The sequence below is a fragment of the Mycteria americana genome, chromosome 1, assembly GCF_035582795.1.
Source record: "Mycteria americana isolate JAX WOST 10 ecotype Jacksonville Zoo and Gardens chromosome 1, USCA_MyAme_1.0, whole genome shotgun sequence".
NCBI classification, from domain to species: Eukaryota; Metazoa; Chordata; class Aves; order Ciconiiformes; family Ciconiidae; genus Mycteria; species Mycteria americana.
In genome coordinates, this window is record NC_134365.1 from 53,297,719 (window position 1) to 53,310,311 (window position 12,593).

Sequence of the window (12,593 nt, forward strand, 5' to 3'; positions counted from 1 at the left end):
AAGACATCTTAATCTGCTGTCGTGACGGTAAGATAGGGTACTGTATCATCACGGGATTGTCTACAGTGGATATTATTATTGCTAAGGAATACATCAACAGGACAGAGTGTAGTAACGGCTTGGAGAAAAAGTAGACTGTAATACTAGTGGGACTGAGAAAATGCACCATCCAATGTGGCGTACAAAAAGGTCACGGAGAGACAGGGCTGAAAAGCTCCGAGATAAGAGTGGAGACGAGCAGAGAGTTTGCCATGCTGTGCCATAAATCTAGTCTGGGTCCTGCATCTCGTCAGAAGCCACTATGATTTGTTTTCTGTCGTAGTCTGTAAAATGAAAAAATAGGACTGACTGGAACCTGAAAGCCATTGGAAACATGTAACTGTTTCTATGCTTAATAAATATTTGAAATATAGCAAATAAAACAGAACGCTTGCTGTTCTGTTCAATATTCAAAATGTAAACTGAACTTGTAGATAAATTTCATACATTGTGTGCTGCAGTAGAACCTTGACAAAGAGAAGTCTGCAAATGGAGGCAAGGAGGGCTTTAAAATTGTACCTTGTAAAATTTAAAAAGAGCATCAACAAAATTGTATTTTGAAAAAAACAGAAGTAAACAGGTTTGGTTTGAAGAATTTTTCACCAGTAGTCCTGGGAGAGGAATATGAGGATTAGAGTTTGTATGGATTCTTCCATGGGCTATACCGGAGAGGTAAGAGCAGCATTCCCTCGGGGATGGGGGTGGAAAACCCAACCACAAAAGCTGTCATGGAAATTCTTCTGATGAGTGAGAAGACTTTTTTTTTCATGTAGCACAAAAGGATGGAAACGGGTCTGCTTCCCTGAAAGACACTTAGCACAAAAGTTGTAGACTCCCGGTCACTGTAGAAGACATTGACCCTTACAGTACCCCATCAAGCTCCTTGGAAAGGAGGCAAAACTCCTAGGACCGTGGTGGTTCTGAGGCCGCTACAAGCCTGTTCTTTGCTCGGCACAGCAGAGAAGGAAAGTGAATAAGCTAATGTCTTTAAGCAACAATTGCTGGGAGATGAGAAATTGAGGTCAATTGCCTTGTTTGCCATGTAATGCTACAATTCAATGCCCCATTGCAAGTCTGAGTCAGGATTCTTCAGCCGCTTTAATTCAGCCAACCTATTACAATGGCTAATTGTTCTGTTACGTTTTACCTGACTTTTTTTAACTGCGTAAGTTGCAGCAGGCACTGCTGCTTCATTGTGTTTTCATGCTTCTATAAAGCTATGTTGAGGCTTCAGGAATATTTTAAAGAGAGTAAGATTTCTGCCTTTTGAGCTATAGAAACGTTATAGAAAACAAAATGTCACTTGTAAAGGAATTTTTGGAAAAAACCCAACATTTTGCCTTTTTGGGAAATCACTTTTCATATAAGTGAGGATTTTATGGGTTTTTGCTTTTAGGTGATGATTTTTTCCTTCTTTAAGATCAATGTCAAATCTGGTCTTTTCTGAAGATTGAATTTACTGAAGAAGCTTCCTTTGGAGCCTCTCAGATTATTAGTGTGAGCTACCCATCACATCGGATGTGTAGCAACGTCAATTAGAACACCCTGTGTTCAAGGTACCGAACTTAAAATCGCAGTTGGCAAAAATTGAACAGAAGAGAGTATATGGAACCTTAACTTGAAAAATCTGAAAAATCCCAACCCAGTTTAAAATAGCCATCCCCTGAGATGAAATCAGTTGCCTACTTCTTAGTTACAACAAAAGCTTCGAGGCCGAATGTTGAGGATTTCTACTACAAGAGCCTGATGAGAAGGTTACTCACTAGTAACGAGAGTTCTTTCAGATGCAGAGCTGACAGACATATACATTTACACTGTTAAGTGTACATACGCTTTATCCCTCCAGACCTCAAAACTTTTACTTTTGAGGAGGATCTAGAAAGGACATGGATTTGTCTGCGCTTTCCAATGTGTCAGCCTTCATGCGTTCAAGGGGAAGAAAGCTCAGCTTGCTAAAGATGGTACGATGAGACCAACACAGCTGGCATTTGTTTGTAACATCTGTGGACTCCTGGGCTGCATAAGGCTTTCATGATCAGGCACTCCTGCAACTTAAATTCTTTATCCTTTCTCATTCTGGGTTTAAAGCAATCGTGGAAGGCAAACTCTTCAGAATCCATCCCTCTGTTGTAATGTGGCACAGAAAGATATCTTGTATGCGATGGGAAGATGGAAACAGGCCTTCAAAGTGGGTCTTTCAGGCTGTTGCAAAAGCCATTGATGTAGACGAGAGAGGAGAGACTCATTTGCTCATGAGCTGAAAGCTCCTTGTACCTGAGTGTACTCCATCTCAAGAAATTTGCCAGGAGCAACTGAAAGGGCTTGACACATTCCACCTAATATTCCCCAGAGAGGGGACTGTCTGGGCATGTTGCCTCTGGATACTGCAAAGGAAAGAAGTTTTCTGTTCTGGAGACGTGGGGATGCCACACTGATTGTACCTGGATGATCATATGAACAGAGAAATTTTATAAAGTCCCCTAATCCCCTGAAAGAAGGCAAGGAACAGAACTTTGAGACCTGAATGCATGCTTTTTCTTCTCTGCTAAGTATGTATACTAGCAGTTTCCAATTCTTATCCAGCTTAAGTCTGTGCAATGAAGGGCAAAAAAATATAGAAAAGAAGAAAAAAGTCTTTGTGGTATGTAGAGCACCAGTCTAATCTTTGGCATGAGCAAGAGCAGAAATTCTTCCCATTTATGCTGGTTGTCTTCTATTCATAGGTGCATTGGACAATGAAGGAGTATCTGATGGAAATTACTTTGGATGTCCCCCATATATGAACCAGAATTTGGTATAGGAATTGTTACGGTGGTTTGTTTCTCCAGAGGGAATCCTTTACTGGTAGTTTTAGGGCTGCTTTATAAGTGAATGAGAGTGAAGTGGATTTCAAACACTGAGCAATAAATCCTCTTCTTCGCCCAAACCTTGTCCCCTTCAGTATTCTTTAATCGAGTCTGATGTTTTTGCAATTTTGATTATAAAATTTTAACTCTGAGTAGAGAAGTTACATGTACAGTCACTCCTAAATAGTTAAGCATCAGTAATGCTGGTAGTTGACATGTCACTACACTAAAATGCTTTCCTATCTGCAAAAAAATTGTTCTTGCCCACATTTCCTGAGGAACTGAAGGACCTAGAAGAGTGAAACTTTTTTCATGCCATTGCATATATTGTATTACCATGATATATATGATTTAAGATGCATCTTTTTTACACCTTATTGTGGATTTCTACCTTTTTAAACCTTATTTTTCTTAATATGATTGAACTTCTATCCATTGACAAACATATAGGATTGTTTCTGGTAGCAAACTGGAAGATCAGGCTAACATAAGCAAGTGTTAGACTTTAAACAGAAAATTTAATTTACTGTATGCTTGTGTTCTGAATACCTAGCTATTTTTTATGCAGCTTGTACTTGCATCAGAAATGCTAGAGCCTGAGAAATAAAACAACACAAAAAGAGAATATTTGAGTAGGTAACACCCCACTGAGGATTATATTGCAGGAGAAAACTAAGTTAAGACAGTTAAAGTTTCTGTATTGCTTAAAATAGCCATTTAAAGTGCTTGGGGTATTAAATGCTCCTCCTTAAGGTACAGGAAGCGAGCAAAATGTTGTAATTATTCCTGGATCACTATTCTTTCTTTGCCAAGAAAGGAGAAAATGAATTTCATCAGCTACACCTGGGTCTATGTTTGTGCTTGATTATTAAACCTATAAATGAAACTGCAGTACTTTGAAACCATTAAGAAGTATTTAAATGGATCAGGAGAAATAATAACCTCACTCAATCAGTCTGATTTCAGTTAATTCACTTATCACTAAAATCTATATAATGTAACATCTTGTTGACCATGGTCTATCTATTTTTAACACAATTTTGAAGTTTTTTCTACTCCCTGTCGCCACTAAAATGTCAGCAGAGAAGTTAAACAACAAAAGCACTGAACCAAAATGCTAAAATTCCTTCTAACCTACCTTCCTGTACATCTTTTTATTTAAACTACCCTACATGCTATCACTCTGCAATGTTGACTATTTCCCCAGTCACAAATAAAATGTCTCAGTTCAGACATTTATATTTGTATAAGCATGTTTCAAGAATCCATACACATTATACTATATTAAAATATTTTTTCTTGAATGATTTAAAGTTTTAATAGCATTTTAAATTTCTCTTGTGCTTAACTCAAAGGGCAAGTATTCATGAACTTTTTGGACAATAAGCCCCCTTAGTCCTGAAAATTAGAGCCACTACTTATTTCACCAAATTTAGCCAAAAACAGTATGACTGATTAATAGATAGGTATTTATGATTTCTTGAAACACTAGTAGTGCATCACCGTCTGAGAAGAATAAATATAGGAAGAATTTAGTCATTTTCCACCAAAATAACAGGAGCTGTGAGGACTTTTGCTGAAATAACATTTTTTTAGGTGTTTTTTTTTTTTTTAGGCAAGAAGGTTGGAGCAAGAAAGTAAGAATTAAAGCATTAATTTGCTATTTTCAAAATAAATGCATCTTTTTTGAAAAGAAAAAGGTGCTGCTGAAATAAAATTTCCCCAAATTGCATATCTGCATTATTTGTTAAGCTAAAACTCCCACTGACATGTCAGAGAGCAGAGAACAACAGAGGGGCCATCTAACAATAATAATCTGTTGACGGCTACAGGGGTAACCTCTTACACAGGAACACAGGAAGGACAATGCTCTGCACGGATCTCTGTTATTACAGATGTTTCAGATCTTTCAGATTCAGTGTGGTAGCCAAATATTCCTAGGACCTCTTGAGATATGTAATTAGCTACCTGTGTGGTCTCTTCTTTGTCAGATCTGTAAGTGTGTCAGTTCTCCGGTTAAAGTAAATACAGAACTTTTCATACATTCTCTACACATGTGCAGAGGAAGCTTCAGTTTTCCAGTTCATTCAACATAATGTCAAAAAGTCTAAACAATATTTAGAGAGATGTTTGAGTTATTGGGACTGATCCACCTTAACACTGAAACACTAAAACTCATGGAACAGCAGGGCTAAGAAATCTGAAGAAATCACTTACGGTGGTAACATCTGATCAGCCCACATCTGCATCGTGCATCCGGGATGTGTCCAAGCTCAAAGGGCTCCCACAAGAAAGTGTCCAACCCTCTCACCCCTTGTTGGCTGGCACGGGAGGGACCCATGAGGGTAAAAGCCAAAAGGCTGGACATCACCAAACCAGTCCTTCCCTGACTACACAGGCCGTACAACATACATAGTCAAAAATGCAGGACACCCTGCAGACTTAGTTTAAGCTAGTTCCTGAACCTACCTCTTAGCAGGATCGAGCACTGTATATGATGCTCATTGATCCAGTTCTGATTGATTTGTTTATCTGGTATGTGCTGAGATTTCAGAATGGGTGGCCAAACCTGCTTGTTACAAACTTCTTGGAAGGCTATAGCTTAGGTTAGAAAAATTATGTGTCAAGACCTGTATGAAAAGCTACTCGCTAAGTCTACAGTCAACAGCTGAGATTATAGAGGTGAGTTATTTCAGACGGGAAATGAGATAATATCAAAGAAAATCTTCGCTCTTCTCCAGAAATGTTCTTTTACTATCCCATAGTAGATCAGTCTTTTCATGTGGTAAATGAATGATACCTTCCATTAATCACCATATACCCTGAAAATGTTTTAATAGAATTAAAGGACTATTACTATTACAAAAACTATTACTATTACAAAGAACTATTAAATGAAGTGTCTTCTATAAACTGACCACATCAAATGCAGTGAATACATGGCAGTAGTGATGATTAGTCTTCAAGTCTTTAGTGATGTACGCAAATGTAGAAAGGTCTTCAGGGTCTTGTGCAGCACAGGAAATGTTACGGATTTCATGTTCAGCAATAATATTCTGTTTAAAAAAAAATATTTTCAATCAATTTAGGAATTAAAAAGAGCCGTAAAAGGTGTCTTTTTAGATTTGCATTTATGCTCATCTGCTGTGCTGAAGTATTTCAGAAGTTTCTTAATAAGAAGAGATTTAATACACCCCAGCTGTGATCTTACACAGGTCATTGGAATTTTGCCCCTCTCCAATGTTATCTAAAGTTGCCAATAACCTGGTAGGAAACAATTACATTCTCGAGTCTTCCCTATGAGTCCACTTGAGTTTTGTACAGTTTATTCAGTAGCCTACGACAAAGAGACATCTTTCCTGGCATACAGCTATAAATACAGTTTCAAAGCACTATACGAGCATCTTATGATGCTATTGGTTTTCTGTATAATGATCACTACATGACACTGTTTCAGTCTACTGGCAGACAGGATCTGGTGAAACCCAACAGGCTCAATATCCCGTTTTTTTGCATGTGGTGTTTGACGAATTTCAGGTATACTGTTTCAAGAGAAAAAGGACACCAAACATCGCTTATAATTGAAACCCTGAGCTCTTGAAAGGCTTCTGCTTAGTAAAAAGATAACTACAGGAGGATCTGGCAACTTTTCTCCACTTACTGACAACAGCATCCTGTAAGAGAGACGTAGAAAAATTAAACCATTCATGCACCGAGCAACACTACTTGCAACAGCCAATGTAAGCTATAGCATACTATTGAGATAGAGGTGGGGCATGTCTGTCCGATGAAATAAAAAAAAGCTGTCTTAAAGCTTTGGAGAAAATTATGAATATTCATTACATAAATTGCTGATATGTAATTATTGTGTTCAGGCCAAAGGATCCATGAAGCCAGAGAAGAAGACACTGCAGAGTGGCTTATGATTAGGCCTTGCTTCAGCAACACACGCATTTCAGATGATTTATTTAAACAGAAGAATGATTCATTGAATATGAATTTACTTAGCGATTAGTTTATACGCTTTTCTGAATTGTGGCCCTGCTGGCTCTAGCTCTGGCTTTTCGACAAAAACCCAAAGTGAACAAGCCTGCTGCAGCATGACATCGCTATTGCACCACAGAACGCGTGACATCTGTAATGTCCCGGTCCCTCGCAGAGCCACCGTTTGCTGCTGCCTCAGTGGCACCTGTCCAAGTTAAAACAATCCCCGAGCATCTCTGGTTTTCCCTCACCCCTCTGTTTTCCTTCCCACTTCCTCTCCTCCCCCTCTTTTTCTTTTAAAGAACAGGAAATATATGCAACTAAGTCACTTAAGATGCTTTGCCATATCTTCTTTCATTTGCTAAGTGGCAACCTTCCCCCTTGCATGTAGGTGTCAAGTTTTTGAAAAGACCTATTAATATATCTAATTGAAGAAATCATGGCTTAGGAAAAATCTTAATAAAAAGCATTCCAAATTTCAAATTATGGAAAACCAAAGATAAGGAAACTGTTACTGAAGAAATGAAATAATCCTCTTAATCTTAAACTGTTGCAACATACTTGATTATTTCTGTTTAATGCATTATTCATAAAAATGACAAAACCATGTTTCAATATATGCCAATTTATAATGACACGTATAATCTCTGCTTAACAATCATTGGCTTTTTATGTTACTTTAAGCATTTTATTTGCTTTGTTCTCAAATTGATAACTTTTACCCCTCAATAAAGATTTTGATGAGAATTACAATTCTACCAAAACCAGGGATTTAGATATCCACAGATATAGCGGTAATACAGGTTCATTGATGTTGTATTGGCAACATTGTAGTTTAGAAGGCAGAAAGAATTAAAGCTTGGAAGGTCTTAAAATCATGTGAAATATTTATGCCAAATCATGAGCCACAAAGTAACCACCTGAAGTTATGCAGTATATGTGAACAGAGCTCTGCTGTGCTGAAACTTTTCCGAGGTGACCTGGGGTTGACACAGGGCTTTGCACTTTAGTCAAAACTCACGGACATTATTTTAAACTTAAATTTTAAACTTCTTTAATTTAACTTTAAACCAAGTGAAGTTTGGAAACATATCCATATCAAGTTTGTTTCAAATAAAATGAGCTATACCTAAAATAAATCTTCTGGATGAAAATTAGTCATGAAATTGAGCTTTTTCCCCAGCTTCTATAGGATATCCTCTGTGATCGCCTTTCAAAATTAAACATGTTTTCAGTGCACGCGTTTACTGTTTCCTAGGGTCACTGCTGCAGTAGACCCATAGTCTCATTCTGCGGAAATTACAAGGCTATGAACCAGCTCGCTGTTCTGGGTACGCTCCTCAGGCACTGACCGACACTGTACAGTCATCGTTCCAAAATTTGTCACTCGGTTTGTCAAGAGAAACCTCTGGCGCTTCCAAAAAACCAGGGAAGCTGAAAGCCGGTTCTGGTTCTGCCAAGGAAATACCTTTGAGAGACTAGGTTTTTGCTAAGCAGCCTTCCCTTTGCTTGCCTACCTCCTGTCAGACAATCACCCTCCTGGCAGAAATCATCCAGAAGTTAGGGTTAGCTGTGACCCAGGAGAAAATTCTGCAAGTCTGCTTTTTCCTAAGCAGCAATTTCTTTCTGGCCTCACTTGCGAAGAAATGGTGTCATGTCAAAGTGGTGTCATGCCAAGCTTCAAGGCGCCACTGAAATAGCTGTCGTGGAATGAGGTCAGGGCCCCTTTGTCACCTGAAGCTTTGCCTGCTACGACTCGGAATACAAATTCTTAGCTTGGTGGCATAAAGGAAAAGGATGAACAGCCATGAGAGCTGAGTTTTCAAGCACATAACTGCTAGCTATTTTTGTCATTAAAAAGTATGCATTTATTGCTAAGTGGTGCCCAGCGCTGTCAACTATAAGCTCATACGGAAGCGGTACAAGTCTGAATAGGATCTCACCTTAGTGCTAATCTGTTTTGGGTCTTGAAGGAATTGGGTACAGCACACTGTGGACAAGGATGATAACAACGCTCCTGGGAGAGTTGCAGGCTATTACCTGGTTTTTACAGAAGGGAAAGGCAGTGCAGATTTTGAACTGGAGAGAAAGCAATCTACCACTTGAGAAAAAACACAGGACTGTGGCATTATTTACCTCCATCAAATACATCTATTGCACTACTAGGCATAAGATTTCAGTGGGACTGGTCTAGAGCCATCTAATGCAATTTGCCAAACTTCTTTCAAGTTTCCCTCTTACATAAGATTATACGCACTGTGCAAAGAGATACTGGAAGCTCCTTTTGTTCTCCTGATTATTTTTGTAAACCTAAGGATATTGCAGTTACATCCTTTACACTACAGAGGAGACTTAAGAGCTGAGAACAGCCTTATCCAAGTTAGAGTTAATAGCGTTACAATGCCCTGATTTATGCCCTGCACATCAGAGAACATAAAGGAAATGAGAGCTGTAGAAGCTCAGTTTTGAATCAATGGAAGAAAACGGAGCTGACGGGAAACCCTGGCCTCTCTGCTCTGGCAAATATGCCAGACTTGACATAACAGTAATTTCACCTCTGTTTTTCTTTCATGCCATCTTCTAACCCTAGATATGGCTTCCAGACTGTAGCAGAAGTTCACAAATCCGTTTTTGTTCCTTCACTTAAAACCCAGTTCTAGTTAAACACCTTTAAAAACTGACTGATTTGGCAAGTTTGACGGATACGGGGTTAGATGTATCATGTGGTCTGAATGTTCAGCAACACAAAGCAGTTATATACATTATTAACCTGGTCAGGTAGCTGGGTTGTCAGATTTATTTTTTACATTGCCTAGTGAGTTTTAGTCACAGAACAGAAAAGATAATTTCTTTTCTATTCATATGCAAGCATCAGTATGGATTGCATTTTCTTGCCATTTTAGACATCCGAAGAAGAGAAATTCATGCATTACTTTACTCCTGCTTACAGAGCTTGTACATTTTACTTTGGCTAAGCAATAAGCCATTGCTCTATCCATCACTGAGTTCTCTGATCTCTCAAATTCTGCTTTTGTTTTTGGGTTTTTTTTTTTTTTTTTTTTAAAGATGTTGGATATATTTTAAAATGTAAGAAACAAAGCACGGGGCATTGCCACACAGGAAGATGAAAAAAATATGGAATAACAACTGTTAAGAAGCTGCTGCAGTTCAGGGTGTCAAATGGCTAGTACCAGGAAAAGAGCTCTCAGAGAGGCTCTGACATTTGAAAAGGACGTTCAAGGCTCATGTTTCTTACTTTTACAATGGCTGGCCCTGGATAAAACCTTGCATCTTTATTCTTCATTGAGACATTCTTTTTTTTTTTTTTTTTTGCCAAAATTATGTTAATGAACAAATATATATATTTTTTCTGCATATTTAAGGAACTGTATAGGGAAGAATATGGTAAAGGATTCCACAGAGGCTCCCTGCCAAATGTCTTTTGTGATAAGCTTGCCTTTTAATGGCAGAAGGTTGAACTCAATGTTCTCCAAACGAGCCATTAAAGCTGCTTCACTTGTCCTCCAGACTGAGTTTCTGGAGAATGACAATGAGATTACATCCATTTTGGAAAGAAGAGAAAAAAGAGAGGAAAGCACAAAGTGCAACTCTGTCCCCTCTCTGGCCTGGTGCTCTTACACAGCCAGCCTCATAGGTATTCCTATTTGTGAGAAATAAAAGCTAATATTGAACGATTGCACATACCTTATTTGTTGCATCAATAAATTTGACTCCCTTGTAAGAGACCGACAGGACAATGGTTGGTACTTTCTTCATTTGTTCTGTAGACTTCTGAAATCAAAATGAAGATGTTGTTAGAGTTGTGTTGCACTGCAAGAACAGTGCTCTTTCTCTTCTTCTTCTGACAAAATACGTAAGTTAAACAAGAGGTACTTATCCAAATATTTGACTTTTTCTTGAGCTGACTATGCTCTGGGCTTTTGAAATAGCTGCCTTGTACAAAACTAAAAAGAGCTTTACAGTTTGTTGTGAGGATGGTAAAAATTCTTCTTTTTCCTAGCACAGTGGGAAGAGAACGAAATAAGTTTGCCAGGCTTAAAAAGACCAGTCGTGCAATCAGGGGTTTCCCAAAATGTGCGTGTTTAAGACATCTATCCGATATGCCCCATTCATCGCTGCCTCTCCTCCCCTCTTCCTGCCCTTCCCAGCTGTAAGAACCAACAGTGCAGTACGTCTCGTAGTACTGTTTCTTTGCTGCAATTAGTTGTTATTTAGAAATATTTCACTCTCTTGCCTTCCTGCAGTTGTATTTGTGGCACGAGGTATCCCTGCAGTATTGACTGCCAGTCAATCTGTCAGTCCAACATTGTATCTTGTCACATCTGACCGTCTGCGCTTCCTTGAGTGCAGCTGCTACTGGAAGCTGCCTTACACATGAATTAGCACGGAGGCTTATTCTGCATTCCCTCAGTGCCAGGTTCTTCTACCTACAGTTCATGTCTTCCTATAAGGCTATTTTTTCTTTTATGCTAGGTTACTTCTGTGTGCCTTCAACATGATGCACACAGCAAAGATATTTCCTGCTGAACAGATTGGGCAAATATTTGGGATAGATGGCTCTGCAGAAAAACCTGTTGATTAGTTTACAGATTAAGTTTGTTAAAGCAACCCCAAACCTACCAAACAAAAAACCAGATATGGCATAATAGTTTATAGCTGATTTGAATTCTTTTAAGGCGGAAGGCAATGACAGACTAGACTATTCTATACAAAAGTACTGTAGATAAATAAGGTAGACAACGTTCAGAGAACACTCATTCATGGGAGTATCTGCAAACAATCGCAGAGATCAATCAAACGTTTTCTTGAGAGGAAAGAGTAAGTTCAGTTACAGCTACATATGAAGAAACACCAACACACAGAATGAGAGTGTGAACGTATCGAAAGGTCTAGAATTGGCACCTACAAAGATCATTAGAGCAGCTGAACAAAAGTAGCAGTGGTGGTTTTGTATTCTTCAAGAAAAACAAAACAGCATAGATGTAAGCTTGAAAACACAGACTGTATCTGAAAAAAAAATGTCTGAAAAATAGGTGATGCTAACACTAGGAAGCAAAACAAACAAAGGCTTAAAAGAAAAAAAACCTTTAATCAAGTCCCTTTATCAGATCTCGTTCCTTCCAGAATCAAGAGAGACTCCATTTTGGCCAGCATAAAATTCAAAGCTACAGATCCAGCTATGTTCTGCAATTAGTGTCCGTGCCATGAAGGCTAAAACCTCTAATTAAAGTTTCAAGGAGAGCCCCACCCATCCGTGTAATAGCGAGGACTGTTGCATCTCTCGGTATCAAATGACAAGGACTCGAGACAACAATCAAGTGTCAGTTTATCCCGGAGAAAGCTTCTTTCACCCAGAAGGCTAGGCACTTTTAAAAAATGAAAGCTTAAATGGTAAAACATCCTGAAGAATCTAACGAAATCTGAAGGAAGACACTAATCTGATTTGCATGTCTCTGAACTGAGCGGAGAAAGAAATGGTATCCCTGCCAAAAGCAGAGCAAGTACATACCTGTGTGTATGTGTGTGCGTGTCTCTGTAACAGATCTCAAATGAGCCTTTTCATAAAATTCAATTTCAATGCACAGAAAGCATGACAGTGACTGTACAAAACCTGCAGTACATACATCTATCAGAATAACAAGCAATATACCCCGCATATGCTCATAACCAGCCAAAATATTCACAAATATGACAACATCACTT

General features: G+C 38.6%; 1 protein-coding gene across 6 annotated transcripts in view; it reads right to left on the reverse strand.

The window, feature by feature from the left end:
• Positions 1-12,593, reverse strand: part of ANKS1B (ankyrin repeat and sterile alpha motif domain containing 1B) — a 452,062-nt gene that overhangs the window by 5,088 nt on the left and 434,381 nt on the right. For 5 of the 6 annotated variants that reach the window (XM_075497691.1, XM_075497704.1, XM_075497731.1 and 2 more), the window contains 2 exons: positions 10,575-10,661; positions 5,804-5,941 (listed from right to left, as the gene is read on the reverse strand). In XM_075497691.1, coding sequence (XP_075353806.1) covers positions 5,804-5,941; positions 10,575-10,661 — 225 coding nt within the window. Of the gene's footprint in view, positions 1-5,803; positions 5,942-8,812; positions 8,910-10,574; positions 10,662-12,593 lie in introns of those variants that run through there. The other variant, XM_075497700.1, reaches the window with a different exon arrangement.